This window comes from Dermochelys coriacea, chromosome 10, assembly GCF_009764565.3.
Source record: "Dermochelys coriacea isolate rDerCor1 chromosome 10, rDerCor1.pri.v4, whole genome shotgun sequence".
Lineage (NCBI taxonomy): Eukaryota > Metazoa > Chordata > Testudines > Dermochelyidae > Dermochelys > Dermochelys coriacea.
The window spans coordinates 34,069,977-34,087,559 of record NC_050077.1 but is presented as its reverse complement, the minus strand read 5'-3'; the positions used below and the strand labels follow the sequence as shown (position 1 = coordinate 34,087,559).

The window sequence follows — 17,583 nt, the reverse complement described above, 5'->3', positions numbered from 1 at the left end:
CACACCTTGGGCATTAAGCTAAATTACTACAAGGTCAACAGTGACCAATATCCATTGCCATCTGATAGCTCTGCCGTGTCCTGCATGAAATAAAGTGTTATGTTCCCTCCCCATTCCCAGGAATGGGTTGTCCAGCTCCACCCCAGTTAGCACCTGTTAGGAGCCTCAGTAGAGATGCCAAGGACTCCATGGGCCATGGCAACTGAACTCCTGTCTCAGCACTACAGGTGGTCCCTCCAGGACTGGGACACATTGGCAGGGGGTGAACTGGGCAAAGGTTGGCTTGGATCTGTTCTGTGGATAAAAACAGACAGACATGTCCAGGACCCAACATGGCCCCTTTCACCAGCATTGAATTCATGTCCTAATACTTCTAAAGGCAAAGGAACCTGGTTCTTCATGGCTCTTTGCTTTGTGCAGTCATTGATACCAGTGCAAAGTGAGTGCTAACATTCTGCTGTGATGGTGACTGACACCACTTTGTACCAGTGGGGTAGTCCTGAATGGACATCTACCAGAATGCCCCTGCCAGTGTGACCTCACAAAACAAAATGGCATGCTCCATGCAGCAAATGGACCAGGACACCATTCCGCTGCAATCTGGTCCTAACGCACCAGTGCTTTGCACTGGCGTAGATGATTACACGGGCCATGAAACAGCAGAGAGCCAGGTCCAAGGAATACAAACACTTTGAAATACTCCATACCTTTCCCACAACCTGGCGATTTAAGCGACAACACAAGAGAATTGGATCTAGACTGGGGGAAGTGTCCAGCGTACACCAGTTTGCAAAGCGATCAAAATCAAACTAAGGGGAATGAGCTATCCTGGGAATAGCAGATTAGAACCTGAGCCTTCGCTGCTATCCCCCTTAGTGATAATCCCTTCCAAAGATGGGAATTCCAAGGAAAATCTTAGATAAGTCTACACAATCCCCAGTTCTTCACAGATTGCACTATTGTTTCAGCAGGCACTCTCTGAGCAGTGCTGGGATTGTTTTCCTCCGAGCACTGGAAAAGGAGAGGGGGTGGATGAACTGGGCACTCAGATTAATGCCAAATCATGAAAAAAGGTCCCGCTCCTGAAACGTGCAGCTCATGGGCAGAATGCAAACCTGGGCAGAACCCCATTGATTTCAGCCGCGCTTGGCTGTGATCACAGCCGCCCGCTCTCACGCTACATAGTACAGGATCAGGGCCCTAGATTTCCCCAGGAAGCCGGCAGAAAGCTGGTAAATTTCCAAATTGCACAGACCGCATGCTCCTGTCGGTCACAGGTGAGTTTGTGGGTGAAGAATGAAAAATTATCCGTCCCATGTTTTCTTTGGACCCACTCATGAAATCTGTCACTGATTGGCTTACACCATGAGGAGAATTCCCCCTCCTCCCCCCCCGCTCCTTTCCCCTCCCCTCACTTAGTGCTGCGCTGTCACATACAGACCTACTGAGCGGCTGCTGGGGCCCAGATGTAACCAGAGCCGAGTCTCTGTGGCTTTTTTTTTTTTTGGCAAATCCAGAAACCCTTTCTTTGCATGATGTGTGTGCACTTCAGTTCAGGTTCTCAGGCTAGTGAGGAGCGTGAGAACAAGAGCTCCCCACGTGGTCAGTGATGGCCCTATTCCCAACAGGATGGGCTGGGAATATTTTTGGTCACAGAGCTGTTTGCAAACCATTCTTGAGCCTAGGGCCCAATCCTGCACTTGCTGCTTTCAGAGGGAGCTTTGCCACTGACGTTAATAGGAGCTGGATAGGGCCACTAATGCATCTATAGAGGTCAACGTACCTACAAGGCCAGGCACACCCCCTGTGTGATACATCCTACTGCGTACACTTTGAACACTAATATTCATATTGACATTAAATGGAGATATAGATATATAGCCCTATTCTGTTCCAAGTTGTCTTGTGCTACAGCCCTCTCCCCTAGGCTGATGATGTAGCCTTCAGGGTTATTATTATTACAGTAGCAGCTAGAGTCTCCAACCAAAAGCAGTGCCCCCATTATGCCAGGTGCTGTACAAACACAGAGGAAGGGCCAGACCCTTTCCCAATGAGCTGACAATCTAAATGGCAAGACAGACAAACGGTAGGGGAAAGGAAAGATTATTCTCCCCTGCCCCCATTTGAGAGATGGCCCAATGAGGTGAAGTGACTTGTCCGAGGTCACCCACGTATTCTGTGGCACAGCCGGGAGTTGAACCTAGGCGTGGCAAGCGGCAGGCCAGGGCCGTCCAGCAGGCCCACGTTGCCTCACCCAGTGTCCTCTGTCGTCAATATCAGCACATTTCATTTTCACTTTTTGTTTGTAAAGAGTGGAAGTGGGAGGCATTTAACTGTTCTGCAGATAGATGGTGGGTGGAGAGGCAGAGGGATAGCTAGACTAAAACTGGGCATTAGCACTATTGCTATTAAAGAGTTGTAGTTCAGGTCTGAACAGCTGCAGGTGAAGACATATTGAAATCTTTCTGCCCATATCAGTGCCAGGGCAGGGACTGCTATCCAGCAAGCTGGCATGTGCAAGTTGATCAGTTGAACATATTGCTTAATGGTTTTCTTTATTATCAAGCATCCCTTTCAGATGACTATTTTGCATTCATAGTATTGATGTCAAGCGCTTATTTTTTAGTTTGCCCAGGGTCATGGTGGAGTCTCCATCATTGGCCACTTTTATATCAAGATTGGATGGTTTTTAAAGATGTGCTGTAGTTCAGAGGGAGTTATTCTGGGAAAGTTCTATGGGCGCGTGTGATACAGACAAGATGATCAGAATGGTCCTTTCTGGCCTTGGAATCTATGAATCTGTGACTTTCCAAATTATGAGGAACATGCCAACAGGACTAAGTGGGTCAGTTGCAGGTCTCTCTCCAGAACCAAATAGAAAGATCACCACATTGCAAAGCCGTAATCACAATTGGCACCAACAGACACCTCTCTTGGGAGCCTCAGCAAAGTTTTGCGAGGGCGGGGGAGAAGAAGTGTCTGCAATAAAAACAGGGGGGTGAGCCAAACCCATTAATGACTTAGCGGTTCAAAGATTCTTCCCTGGCAAGGGGTGTTAAAGATGCTTCTCAGACCCCGCTGTGGCCAGGGAGCCACTCACCATGTCATGCTGTGGTTTGCATGCTCTTCCTAGTCTTATTTTCAGACATGGCTAACGTGCTGTTTTCCTTTTCTCCAGAAGAGACAGAAGATGTTGGAGAGACTGCCAAGAGGGACCGTTCCCATATAGAGAGCACCCTTAAACTGAGTGAGGCTAAACCTGCAGACGACTACTCAGGTAGGAGTATGGCAATGGGTGTGCGAAAAAGGAGCGGGGTAGGAAATACACTCAGGAAGCAAGTAGGTGGTTGGGTGCAGTGGGGGACCAAATTTATTGCAGACATAGAGACTGGGATTTGGGGAGATTCTGTGGCTTCTGGGGACAGGTCATGGGAGATGGCCATTTATTCAGTAGCCTCTAAGTGCAGACTTGTTACACATGCAGGAGAAGAGCCCATACTACCATCTCTGAAAGACAGAATCGTATAGTTAAACAAAAAGCACAAGTGGCAATGTCTTTTTTTTAAGTCTTAAATCTTGTTTCTTACAAAGCTGGTAACTTTTCACGTTCTCCTTCAGTTTCTTGCCTCTTAAATGCTTACCTTTCCCCTGGATTTCCATAGTTCCGATAGTATTAAGACGTACACATGGTGTACATAAGAAGGAAGTTCAAATAAGAGTCTGGAGAGCCACAAAAATAAGAACAGACATACGCTCCCCTCAAAGCCAACCCAATCCAGCCCAGCCCTGAACATTTATTGAGAAGCAAAAAAGTTTTGAGCAACTTTTAAAGAAGTTTTATTTTTCATTTTTGAAACTTATCGTTTGCTGCTACTCTCCCCAGTGTCCGCTGGGACTAGATGAAGAAGCACCAAAATACTACGGGAAGAGCTGTTCCTGCCACTCTTCTGGCTTGCAGAAATGAAGATGTACTGGGCATGTCATGAGAAAGCCTGTTCTCACTGGCACCCAGACACCACAATGAAGGGCCCTTTAGGAATTTGTGTATCAAATATTAACTAGTAATGAATCCTGTGATTTCTTACGCAATGTACTGATACATTTTCAGGTTTGGAGAAGGTTGGGGAAAGCATCTGGAGTGAAATCCTGTCCATAATGATGCCAATGAGACTTTTGCCAAAGAGATTAATGGGGCCAGGATTTCACCCCTGAAGTTTTGGGTACTTATTTGAACCAACCCTTTAAACCCAATGAATTTCTCCCATCACAAATGGAAAATTAGCAAAAGTTCTAAGGCTTGAGAGGGCCTTGGCAGAGGAGGAGATCTGTGAGGTGGGAGTGGAGTTCATGCCAGAACCACAGGATTGCATCCTCTGTGTCTTTTATGGGTGATTCCACAGAAGCAAATCAAAACTGAACAACGGCTACAGCCAGGCAGAAGCTACATCCCAGTGAACAGAGGTTAATGCCACAGGAACAGCTCCTGGGACAGGCCTGGAATCTGCATCCCTTCTCTAACTACAACGCTTAATCCAGAGCATCTCAAAGGGTTTTATTCTGTGGTATTTTATTTTCTAAAGATGGGAACATAGGATTGTAGGGCACCTCCCCGGTCATTGACTCAAGTCCCTTGCTATCATGAGATTTCATGCCCATTCTTAATACCTGTCCCGACCAGAAATCTCTACTCACAATGAGAGGCCTCCTATTCCAACAGCCAAATGGAGATTTGTTTGCTTGTTTATCTGCACTGCCTCTGTGTGCGTACATGAAAGAGAGCCAGGGAGGTAAAGAAGATGGTCAGGACACCAGAGGCATCTGGGAATAGTTTTGAGTTTGATTTGTTCCTATTTCATCACCCCTTGAATTTGTAGCAACACTGCAGCGGTTGAGGAAGATCTACCACTCCTCCATCAAACCCCTGGAGCAGTCCTACAGATACAACGAGCTCAGGCAGCATGAGATCACAGGTAAAGCTGGGGGACAGTAGGGATGCATTGGGCACAGTCAGCGTGTTCTGCTCTGCGTAGGTTCAGAGTACAGACACTGGATCCATGGAAGACTTCAAATGTTAAGTCTTCCTTTGCAGCAGACAAAGAGATCCAGAGAGTGCTGTTACCTAGGTCCCAATGGGTTTCAGTGTGTGGGAATTCTGTGTATGCATGTTGGCTTTTTAGGTCCTTGCATAATGTCTCCTCAATCAGAAGGAAAAACTTCTCCTCTTCCCTGGCAGAGCGCGTCATTGCACCGAGCTGAGGAGCCTCAAGGGCCTGGCTCTCCACTGCCAGCACCGCGTGCAGTCAGGGGCACCTGTGCAATGTGCATGTGAAATGCTGCCAAATTAGAACCCTCCACTCACCCCGACGGAGGTGCTTTCTGCCAAGGCCGCACGGGTGTGAAAGCACGAGGCCCAGAGAACCAGCCCTCAAGAAGGCACAAGGAGGCTTAGGAACCTACCGAGCTCCCTCATGGGTGTCTGAAGCCTCTAAGGAGTAATAGTTCTGTAACACTCCATCCTGTTAAGTACCAGACATGGATGGGTGAACTGCTTCTCCTGCAGGTCTTCTTCTGGGTGCAAGATTTTGGCCTAACTTCTCTTTCCAGGGAGTGGATGACTCGGGGGTGAGACGGAACATGGAGCTTTTCAGCTCCAAGTCATTAGCAATGGGAATTCAGCCTAGGCCAGTCGTGATCAAAGGTCGGTCCCTCGATGGCTGTGCCAGGGCCCGCTAATAATTGCTAAACCCTAATGATGCACTTGGCCCACTCCAAAGGAGGTAAGAATGGCCGCTACTCCAAGGAGCTTGCAGACTACACGAGACCCTTGCAATCTGCGTGACACAGCAGCCGCATGGCCCCGTTTCTAATGCATTAGTATCAACATCACAAAATCCTGTTGGCAGCCTCGGCAGATCAGCCAAGGTCTGAGGTCCCAGTTCAACAGGAAAACTCAGGTGCTCAAAGTTAGACATGTGTACCTTGCTGAACTGGGGCCTAGATGGAACCGCAGAGATGAAATACTCCTCTCTGCTCTAAAGCCGGCCATACTAGATTGGGGTGAGGCACATCAGTTGGGGTGGGCCGGTGATGCTTGCCCTCCTGCTGCCCATGCTACACCTGCCCTCTGGGCTTTTTACTCATGCTACAGAAAAGATAATTAGCCTCTGGGAACGGGGGGGTTACTCCATAGCAGAGTCCTGGAGTTTATCCTTATTGCAAGGGGCTAATTTGTGGCTTACGCCCTCCCTGCCTTCCCATCTCTGCTCCTCACAGTTCCACTCATGCACACCCTCAATCCCACTCAAGATGCAAATTCCATTTACCACATTGCAGGTCCCCACATTACTATGGTACATGCCCCTCCTCCTGGTGTTACCTCCCCTCACCTGGGTCAGCATTACTCTGCATCCCACACACATCTGCCATTGCAGCTGTTCTCAGTTGAGCTACTATAGCCCAGCAATTTAACTAGCCCATGATCCATATTTTGCGTTTAGAGATCCAATCAGACATGCCGGTTGCCTCAGAAGCTACACCTTTACTGGCCTGGTAGACTCTACACTAAGCTCAACACCTCGTATCTGCAACATTATTTTTATATAACTCTATTTTGCGAAGCGATGAAAAGGGTCGTCATCCAGCAGGTCCTTCCGGAGCTCCTGCCTCCAAACGGGGCCATGTCTCCTGGTCAGGATCGTCCGTGGCTCACGTAGGATCTGACTCCCATCCTATTTGTTGGGTGGCTGGCTGTCTTGTAGGGGATTATGACCCACGCTAAAACCTATGGCAAGCATTCAGCTCCCCATATTTAACCCCCCCCACCCCGACACACACACACACAGAGCCCCTCAGCAGCATCTCCTTTTTATGCTCTCTGAAGTAGTCCCAGTTGGATCTTTGATATTTCAAAACCGCCAGTGCAAAACAGACCAACAACAAAACACTTCAGTGCATACTCAGTGCTCCTTGGGCTATAGCAGAAAGACACACCCATCATATGCTAGGAATTCCCTGCATCCATGTCCCATTCCTCCTCCACTCCTACCCCTGAAGCATGGTGGCTCCATTTCAGCTCCCCCAAAGCTGCTTCCTTTTGCAAGTGCTGCATAAGCTGGTGCTTGTGCTCAGCTCTGATTAATATTTGGGCATTGCAGACGGTTTGCTCTGAGATCGCTTGAAGTTTAATAATTCCCAGCCTTTGTTCTCTGATTTTTCACCTCGCCTCTGTGTGCGTGCCTGTGAGTGCCGCGGTCTTGTGCACGCCAGTCCTTAGATTCATAGATTCATAGATATTAAGGTCAGAAGGGACCATTATGATCATCTAGTCTGACCTCCTGCACAATGCAGGCCACAGAATCTCACCCACCCACTCCTGTGAAAAACCTCTCACCTATGTCTGAGCTATTGAAGTCCTCAAATCGTGGTTAAAAGACTTCAAGGAGCAGAGAATCCTCCAACAAGTGACCCAGGCCCCATGCTACAGAGGAAGGTGAAAAACCTCCAGGGCCTCTTCCAATCTGCCCTGGAGGAAAATTCCTTCCCAACCCCAAATATGGCAATCAGCTAAACCCTGAGCATATGGGCAAGATTCACCAGCCAGATACCCAGGAAAGAATTTTCTGTAGTAACTCAGATCCCACCCCATCTAACATCCCATCACAGACCATTGGGCCTATTTACCATGAATATTTAAAGATCAATTAATTGCCAAAATCATGTTACCCCATCATACCATCTCCTCCAAGGTGTAGAAAGGCACACAGCATTGCAGGATGCTTGTGACAGCGATGTGATCCTCACTTTGGGATTGCCTGGAGCTGGGGTCCAGGGGAGCGGGAAATGGAATTCCAGTTTAGCAGGTAGAGGAACATGCTCGATTATGCATAGACAAGTCTCTTTGTTATTGACACTATCCAGCTTTCACTTCAAAGCCAGAGAATTTAACACAAATTCCAAAAGAGCCACAGAACAGCAAAGGTAGGTGTTGTTCAGGGAATGTCTACACAGCTAAGCCGCTGGGCACTGTAGTGTAGACACATGATGCAGCAACAGAGGGGATGTTTATACCCTCTCAAGATGCAGTAGTTACATCGACAGAAGCATTCTTCTGTCAACCTAGCTGCATCTACAGTGGCGTGGGGGGAAGGGTCACACAGAGTATGGAATTATTCACAGCCCTGAGTCATGTAGCTAGATCAACCTACATTTTAGGCATAGACTAGGCCTCAGACTCGCCAAACGGGAATTTCGTCCTCCCCCGCCTCCCAAACACACAGCTAATCCCTCCCCAGGAAGACCCATCGCGCGTGGGGTTCAGCAAGCGAGGGCACAGAGATCCAGCCCTGCCTGTTCTCCTCTCCCTTCCAACGGGAGTGCTGAGCCCGCCACATGGCTGACCGCAATGCGCATTATCTGTACCAGAGCCTGACCTGGCTGGAGTGGATCAGGGGCTGGCCCCGGGAGCGTTACCATTTTCCATCCTGTGGGGTTGCTGTCCAGACTATGCCACTGGATAGCGTTCTGGTCTCGTGTGCGTGAACCCACGGAATTGATATTGCCAAGGAAAACAGTGAAATGCTCACCCTGCACTTTTCACCAGTCTCTGCAGAGGCCTTTGCCCCCCCAGCCATGCCAACGTCATGGCAGTGACCCCTACAGAGGTTATTAGCCAGTCTGTGATAGTCCTAGCGCGATGGAGCAATGGCACCCGCAGGCACTGACATGGAGGGGGGGAACAGGCGCCACATGGCTTCCCAGGAACCAACCTGAATGCTCACCTTGGCATCAGGGCATCCCTTCAGGGACTTCTTTGTGGATGATGTCCTGGGGACAGCCCCTCCAAGTTCCTAGCCTGGACTATAGACCAGCTGAAATGACCAGAGACACCGCCCCAGGGTTTACACCGACTCCAGTGCATGCTGGGTCAGGGCTCTGAGAGTGTAGCCCATGCTTTTTAGATATCCAGGCAGTGCAGACATGCTCTGTCAAAATCACAGTTTATCCACCTCACTCGGTGCCACACTTTCAGACGCTCTTCCATTGCTAGCCTGGGCCGTAACAGATAGCTGGTGCCTTGTGCACACACTTCCCATTCCCAGGAGGGCTTGGAACTGAAGATGCAGCATCTCAGTCTTCCATTTGGCACCACTGTCTCCCGAGTCACGTGTCCATGGCCACACCCCATTCCATTTGTAAACCAGTGTCTCCACCATTGCCTTTTCTATGGCACATGGTAAAGGGCCAATTCTGTAGCTGCTTTGCAGTCACTCCTGGGGGTCCAGTGCTGTCACCTGCCATCACTTCTCAAACCGCTGGCCCTCTCCCATGCCTGACTCAGCAATGCCAGCACTTAAACCAATACATTTGATGCCAAATGCTCCTTCTGCCATGTACCTCCACGCTCCTGGACTGGGCAGAATGGGGTCGTTTGCCTGGATTACCTGTAGCAAAGGCATCTCCCCTGCATGCCCACTGAGAGTAAATAGAGCAATCTGTAGTTAGAGAGGTGGCGATGACTGTGTAGCCCAGCAAAGAGTTTGCACCATGTGTCAGGGAGCCCCCGTGACTCAGCAGCCCAGGTGAGCACACTGCAGTGTTGAGTGAGTGGTCACACCTGCCTCCCACTTCCTTTGGCTTCACTGCCAGAGTTTCTCTGCATGGCAAGCTGCTGCTGCTGCGGCTGTGGACAGTACAGGCTGCATCGACTGGTTCCATTTCCTTCTGCCACATTAATAAGCTGACGGTGACATCCCTGAGCAGGGAAGGTCTGAATGCGTCCCTGGTGTGTCCTGGAATGCCACCATGGCTCTTCTCTAGAAAGGGGTGGGGAGCATAGGTGGAGTTGTCTCTGACCCCCCCTCCCCCGGTGGCCGTTAGCTCAATAGCAGGCCCAGGCTGGGCCCCAGTCTGACAGGACTCATGATGGATCATACAGGTTAGGGAAAATGTGGAACAGGAGTGTCAAGAAACAGGGGTTATGTTCCAAGGGTCAAACCAATATGCCATGGTAAGTTCTCTTTCTGTTCCTAGCAATCCGCTTCTTTCCCTCTCCATTATACTGCAGCCCTCTGAGGGTTTTGTATCCATGGGACCAATTCTGCCCTCAGTTACATGGCTGCAGTTTGCGTCCATCTACATTGGTAGCAGAGCTGAGCTGCATTGCTGTGCCTACTACCAATGCTAGGGTAATTTGGGTATTGTAGTATTATTTGCGCTCTCTGCTGCAGCTCACCAGGATCCTAGATCACTTAGCAACTCCTGGCTGATCATCAGCAACATAGCAGATTTTATTTACAACTGGCCAGGCCTAGAGTCTCTTTCTAAAATGTCTGGAGGCTCCTTATCCGGGCTGTGTTCAACTTCTCTGGAATGTGTTTGCAGATAGAAACCCTCTCTTTAAAGTGTGCTCATGCATCAGTCTGAGCTGTGCCTTCTCTTTCCATGCTGGACACCTTTCTGGTGTGTACACAAAAACACTGTGTTTACACATCCCATATAGAGACATGCAGGCTGCAGAGCAATGGATGTCTCCATGCATGTGAATGTATATATGTCCATGGTATATGTATGCACTTTCTCTAAGTTAGGGGTGCCAGTTTTCTCTCTAGTATGCTGGGATTGTTCTCCTGATTCCATCCTCAGAAGAACTTCTGCCTGGTTGGGGAATGTCCTGGTCCAACAACAGGGGCCTGAAGAGATGTCACACCAAATTGCGGTACATGCTGGCAACCCTAAACCATGTATGTGTACATGCAGACTAACATGCCTGCACCAAGGACTGCCTTGCTCCTAGCCAAAGTATCTTCCACAATCTGATGGAATCCATAGCCCGATGGAAAGGCTATAGGACATTGTGTTTGTGACTGTTCCTGCAGTTCAATTGAACAGACCCTAATTATGGCTTGTTACAGGCAATTCAGTCAACTCATTTGCTCTGTAGGAGTAAGCAATTCCTTAGTGTGAAGTTGTTACTATTCAATGGGGCTCCCAGCTGGCCCTCACTGGACTTGCTGCTGGAGCTGAATTCCAGTATCCTGGGGGCACAGAGGGTATCTCAGAAGGATGTCAGTGAAGGAGGAAAACTGTCCTTGGGCCACTCCCAAAAGACTGGTCAAGACCTCGCATCCAATCCAGGTCCACAATCTTGGAGACCAACAAATGGGTTTTTTATTCTAATCCCAATAATTATAACTCTCTTAGTGCATGCACCCTCCGTTCCTGCAGGTCATTCATTATGTCATTCTTCCTGGAGTGTTTGCATTGCTCTCTGTCTAGGAGAAGGCTAAACCGACCGTCAGCTCTCTCGCTCTCTCTGTGGGTCCTACCAGACCAATCACTTCCTTTCCTTCCTTCTACTCATGTTGCCTTTTCTCTCTCCCCCTGGCCTCTCCCTGCTAACAGCTTACCACGGACGTACCCTGGGCTCCTCAGCCACAGGTTGGTATTGCTGTCTGCAGCCTGCATGCTACTAGCAGCCAGATAACCTCTTCACTGCCTCTCAACTGTCATTGGTCAAAGGCACTGAAAATCCCAGCCTTCTTCATCTTTCCAGATAGCCACTAGCCAGAGCCACATGCCCAGTCCCTGTGTGCACTAATCACAGCCATACAATCAGTGCCCCGGGCACTAGTCAGAGCCATACACCCAGTGCCCCCCATGCACTAGCCACAGCCATGCACTCAGTGCCCTGGGCACTAGTCAGAGCCATATGCCGAGTGCTCCTGGGCACAAGCCAGAGCCATACGCCCAGTGCCCCCCATGCACTAGCCAAAGCCATAAATCCAATGCCCCCTGTGCACTAGCTACAACCATATGCCCAGTGCCCCTGTGCACTATCCAAAGTCCTACACCCTATGCACCCCTGTGCACTAGCCACAGCCATGTGCCCAGTGCTCCCAGTGCACTAGCCAGTATTAGTTATATACATAGGTGTCTTTATTATTTTGCAGTGGCTGGCTTTGTCCAGCAGGCCACACATTCATGGCATCCTTAGATAAACATCTTAAAATGGACACTAGTCTACGGGTACATTGTCACTGCAAGTGAAGGCGAGGTTGCAGCATGGGTCAGCATTTCTATGCTGGGTTCAATCTAGCTAGGATCAGTAACAACTACCACTCCATACCCAAGGTCCCCAGTTGGTTTGTACTCAGGCACTAGCCCAAGGACTAGCCTGGGCCACCACGTCATCACTGCTGTTGGTACCCGTGCTAGGTTAAAGCCAGCCTACCCGCACTACAATCACAGCACCGCTTTGCAGCAAAGGCATGGCCTGTGTGACAAGAGAACCGGTCCCGGTCAGTGTCAGATGTCTGCAGTCCCCCACTCTGCACAGGCCTGCAGAGTGAACATTGCAAGCTTGCCCACTTGGATGAAATCTGATGGTGCAGCAGTGCACGTGATGGTTAGCTACAATTCCAGCCCCGTTGATGGTGACGGGTGGGTATTGTCCCCTCCAGTTCCCAGCAGCACCCTCCCAGGAACATAGCGTGCCCTTGGCCCCTTCAGGAGGCAGAACTAGCTCTAGCCTTAATATAGTCTGCTTAGAATGGTGTTGCCAGGGTATCTGTGTCACTCCCATGAGGACCATATTTGGATGATGGGAGTTACATTGAAATAGGGCCCCTCCAGGATGGTGCCCCAGGGAAAGGTAAGGAGGTGGCAACCCAGTACCGCACACTTCCAGTTGGGTTGGCAGGAAATCCTGGTGCTTGGAGGTTCCTGAGTCTCTCCCAGCTGGTCAGCCATATAGGTACGACTGAGAGAGCCATACAGGTAGCAGCAGTGGTGGCTGGGTTGGTGCCATTTGCAAGGACACAGCCACCTGATCAGCCAGCAGAATGCTAAGAAATTGCCGCCGTTCCTTTAAACCCATCCTCACAACACACTCAAAGCATGGGGCCTGCTGCTGGAAGAGCAGCCGTCCTTCCAGAGTCGCTGGTTCCTGACTGCGCAATGAAATCATAGCACCAGAGCACTGAGCACCTCAACCCCCCTTTACAATAGCATGCCTGCCAGACACACTCTGGCTTTCCTACTGAATTTTATTTAACCCTCCAGAGACTTTGGAGATATCTGTATACATATGCAGATAGACAGAGTTACCTATAGTTACATGTATCTATCTATAAATACAGCCCATATAGATATATACATACACGTCTGTATAAATGTGTATGTTTACAGATCTAGATCTATAAACATATGTATAAATTATGTATATATAACACAAATGTGTGTATGTATGCATATACAGTACATATAGCTATAGATATGCAATGTATGTAATTATATAACAGCCTAAGGATTCATTTAGGTGGTGAATGAACAGGCCAGAACTCTAAGGATTAAATGAGTTTGGTGCACCTGCAGTATGGAGATGATTGCATAATTCTCAGGATATGTATTTACTTGTTGTCCATGGCTGGCGTGTTGTTGAGTTGACAGTGGTAAAGCACTATAGACTTAAAGCTCAGTATTGCCCACAGCAGCGAACCTTCAAGATTGCCCAAGTGGGAAATTAGTTCATTCTGTGGTTCCTAGGGAGCAAGGCCCCCCTGCGAGAGATGACAATGTTGGTGTGACAGGGTGGACAGGTCCGGAGGTCCCCTTCTGGAGGCCTTGCGGCCCTGCCACACCCCACCCCAGAAAAGGGCAATAAAGAGGTCCTCCAAGCTGCCAAGAGTGGCTATATGGGAAGCAGCCAATTGGGACCCAGCAGGCTAGTATAAGAAATGTTGCAGGGCTAGACAGAGTGAGATCAGTTCCTTGCTAGACCTGGAGGAGAGTGGATGGTGTGCATGGCTGGCTGAGGGAGCTGCAGGACCTTGGACAGGGCAGTGCTGCCAGAAGCCTGGGAGAGCAAGAAGGAGCTCCAGGCTGGCTGCTGGGACTTCACAAAGACAAGACCCTGAGGTGAGGGTGAAGAATGTGCTGGAGCACATGGGGAAGTGTCCCAGGGAATTAGAGCAGCAATGCAGCTTAGATAAAGGGATGTGGCATGGCTGCTATCTATAGGGTCCCTGGGCTGAGAGCTTGAGTAGAGGATGTGGGTCTGGGTCCCCCCACCAGCCACTGGGAAAGTAGCTTGGACTTTGAGGCACCCCAGAAGGGGAACTTACCTGTAGTGGCCCAGCTGGTGAGCTGTGGCCAGAAGGGCCCTGAGAGGGCAAAGACATTGCCCCCAGGGAGGGAGCCCTGGGGCATCGCTCTATACCAGAGCAGGGACAGCTTGCGAGAGATGATACAGAGAGCCCTGAGAGAGGCCTCTGTTGGATTTGTACCCTAAAGTGTTTGCTTTGGTTTTTATTTCACATACTGACTGTGTGTGACTCAGCTGGAGGGCTGAGTCACCAGGACCCACCATGAACAGAGAGAGAGAACAGGCATATGCACTGAGACAGGGGTCACTTGCAAGAGGTGAGTGCACCCCATAACAATCAGTCTGTGTTTACTGTGCTGTGTCCCCCACTCCTCAGGTGTAACATGTGTCTGGGAGATGGTCAGAATTCAAACACTGAATGAAGAAATTATTTTCTCAAATTAATGGAGACCAAGCGGCTCCTCTACTGTAAACAGAGACAGGCTGTGGGGCAGGCCTGGCATGTACCATATACACCATGGACCTAACCACAAACATCTCTACCCAACGGCTAGAGCGAGCTCCAGAAATAAGCAGCCTCTAAGGAGAGCTTTGATGTTAGAAGCAAAATGGCACCACCCATGTTAACCCACTGCAACAAGGGCACCTCTCTGGGTAAGCATGCCCATTAATATACCCTTAGAATCCTGCCACACAGCAACGGCCCTGTTGCAGGCTGAGACCTTGTTTCCAAACTACAGCCTAAGTGTGCTCGGCAGCATGACAGCATAAGATATTTTTCAGCTTGCTGCCCCTTTTGATGGGTGTATGTATAAATCCCACCATGCAACACAATGCAAACATACTTCAGGAGACAGCATGGCCTACTGGTTAGGGCACTAAACTAGCACTCAGGAAACCTGGAGTCTATTCCCAGATCTGCTATGACCTGCTGGATGACCTAGGGCAAGTTACTTCCCCTCTCTACCTCAGTTTCCCCATCTGTGAAATGAGCTTATACTGACCTACTTTAAGTCCTTTGAGACCAACAGGTGCCTTATATAATCAAATTTAGAATAAAACAACTGACCGCTTCACATTCAAAACTGCTAAAAGCAAATGTGGGAGGGGTCATACACCCACCCTGGGAAAAGGAGAGAGGATGGCAATAGGCTCACAGCCAGCAGTACTCAGGATGGAAAACACCTGGGCAACTGTGTTTTTAAAGTGAGCAGAGACAAGACCCGATGGGTTGCCGGGTTGAGCCAGCCCCACAGCAGGATGGACTGCCTGGAAGGATCTAGGTACCCATCAGGATGAGGCTTGGGGAGGAGGTCTTAAATTGCCATAGTCTGCACACCCAAACCAAGGTGCCCACCTACTACTGCTCCCCGCACAAGCGGCCAGTGACGGAGCTGCCTTGATGTGTGGATGACAGTGGTGGTGCCTGATATGGACAGGTGGGACTAGGCCAGTGTAAGGCAAGCAAGCTTGCATATGAGAGCACGTTTTCATACCATGTAAATCTCTGGACCAAGAAAGACATGAAGTAGGAGGAAGACTCCTGATTTCCCAGTGTTGAGAATGACCCATCCCGCTGGCAGTGTCACTCCAGCAACCCTGCATTGGGTGAGGAGGGAGTGTGCTGCTGCTGCTTTAAATCTGTAGCAAGAAGCCAAACTGGGAGGACCAGAAAAAGGTCCTTGCCAGACCTCTGCTCTGGGGATGGAGGGAATGTAGACTAGCCTGGCTTCCTTGCCTGCAGGAAAAGTCTCTGGAGTGGGGCTAGAAGAAAGTGACCCTCTCTCTGAGGTGTTGCCACTGTCACATGGCCTCAGGTGTGGACACATTCTGAGCCCACAGAAATAAGAGACAAAGAAAGTGCCAGAGTGCAGCCTTTCAGCTTGCTGAGGCATGGGGGGTGGTGAGGACTCCCTGGATGCGGAACAGCAATGAACCATCACACAGCCAGCCGTGAAGCACAGGTCAGCACAGTCCTGCAGTGGGAAGCAAAGCTGAAAACCTTTATAAATCATTTGCCTTTGTGGAGGAAGCAGATAAGTGTTTCAATGCAAACAGGGATGTAACATGTGTGGGCATGCTGTTGCCAAAGGGCCACACTCCGCCATCCTTATTCATGCTGTATTGTGCCTTACCCCACACATGGGCTACACCCAGAGTGATATTGGTACTGCTGAGTGATCACTTCATCCCTGGAACACAAGGGGCAAGCAACACAGTGATCCTATGAAAATGGAAATCGCCCAGCAAGGAAGCTGGAGCAAGAACCAGGAAAGGAGATTCCCTTCAGAACAGGGATGCCCCGTTAAAATCCCTCTTAGGAGCCTGGGGTTCTCTGGGCAGAAATGTGGCAGATGAGTCGGGCCCTACCAAATTCACGGTCTGCTTTGGTCAATTTCATGGCCATATTATTTTAAAAATAATAAATATGAAATTTCATGGTATTGTAATTGTAGGGGGCCTGACCCAAATGGGAGCTGTGGGGTGGCTGCAAGGTTATTGCAGGGGGGATTATGGTTCTGCTGCCCTTACTTCTGTGCTGCTGCTGGCGATGGCACTGCCTTCACAGCTGGGCAGCCAGAGAGCGACAGCTGCTGGCTGGGATCCCAGCTCTGAAGGCAGAGCCCCTGCCAGCAGCTATGCAGAAGTAAGGATGGCATGGTATGGTATTGCCACCCTTATTTCTCTGCTGCTGCCTGCAGAGCTGGGCCCTCAGTCAGCAGCCACCACTCTCCAGCCACCCAGATCTGAAGGCAGTGCAGAAGTAAGAGTGGCAATACTGCAACCCCCCTAAAATAACCTTGTGGCCCCCCTGCAACTCCCTTTTGGGTCAGGACTCCCAATTTGAGAGACATTGGTCCCTTCTGTGAAATCTGTATAGTATAGGGTAAAAGCACACAAGACCTGATTTCATGGGAGGAGACTGGACTTCATGGTCCATGATGTGGTGTTTTTGTTTTTTTCATGGCCATGAATTTGGTAGGGTCCTACAGATGCAGCATAGGAGAACACAGGGCAGCTGAGGTCTGCTGGGTCTGGAAGCCCATGCAGGAAATGTAAGGAGGAAAGCCCCAGGGCTCAAGGAAGAGCCAAGCAGTGTTAGCCACAACTGTGGGGTACTGAGCTCGGCATTGGCAATACAGTCAGATTCAGACTTGGGGCAGAGGTGACTGCCGTTTGTAAAGAGGCTTTTAAGGAGACAGGCCCTCACCTGAAGCTAGAGAAGCCCAGGATAGTGCTCTGTAGCCCTGCAGGGCCAGATAGATTACTTGGTGAATGCATAGCTTGCACTGGCTACAGAGGCAAGGACTGTGTGCATGGGGCCTCCTGGCTGGAGTCACAATCAGTGAGATGGGCCTCCTGAAACACCCAAGGAAAGCAAAACAGCCTGGTTAATGAAGAACCAGTGAGGGTCCTGCTGCCCTTGGTGCTCAGTACCAGCCCCAAGGTGCCAGTCCTGCTGCTCCCCAGAGCGAGGGAAG

The 17,583-nt window shown here is 49.8% G+C and overlaps 1 protein-coding gene across 3 annotated transcripts in view; it reads left to right on the top strand.

Annotated features, from left to right (window-relative positions):
* SRL (sarcalumenin) overlaps nucleotides 1-17,583 on the top strand; it is a 94,688-nt gene that overhangs the window by 55,784 nt on the left and 21,321 nt on the right. The window contains exons 2-4 of one of the 3 annotated variants that reach the window (XM_043493205.1): nucleotides 3,179-3,277; nucleotides 4,875-4,970; nucleotides 11,401-11,436. In XM_043493205.1, coding sequence (XP_043349140.1) covers nucleotides 3,179-3,277; nucleotides 4,875-4,970; nucleotides 11,401-11,436 — 231 coding nt within the window. Of the gene's footprint in view, nucleotides 1-3,178; nucleotides 3,278-4,874; nucleotides 4,971-11,400; nucleotides 11,437-13,790; nucleotides 13,915-17,583 lie in introns of those variants that run through there. The other 2 variants (XM_038419416.1, XM_038419419.2) reach the window with 2 other exon arrangements.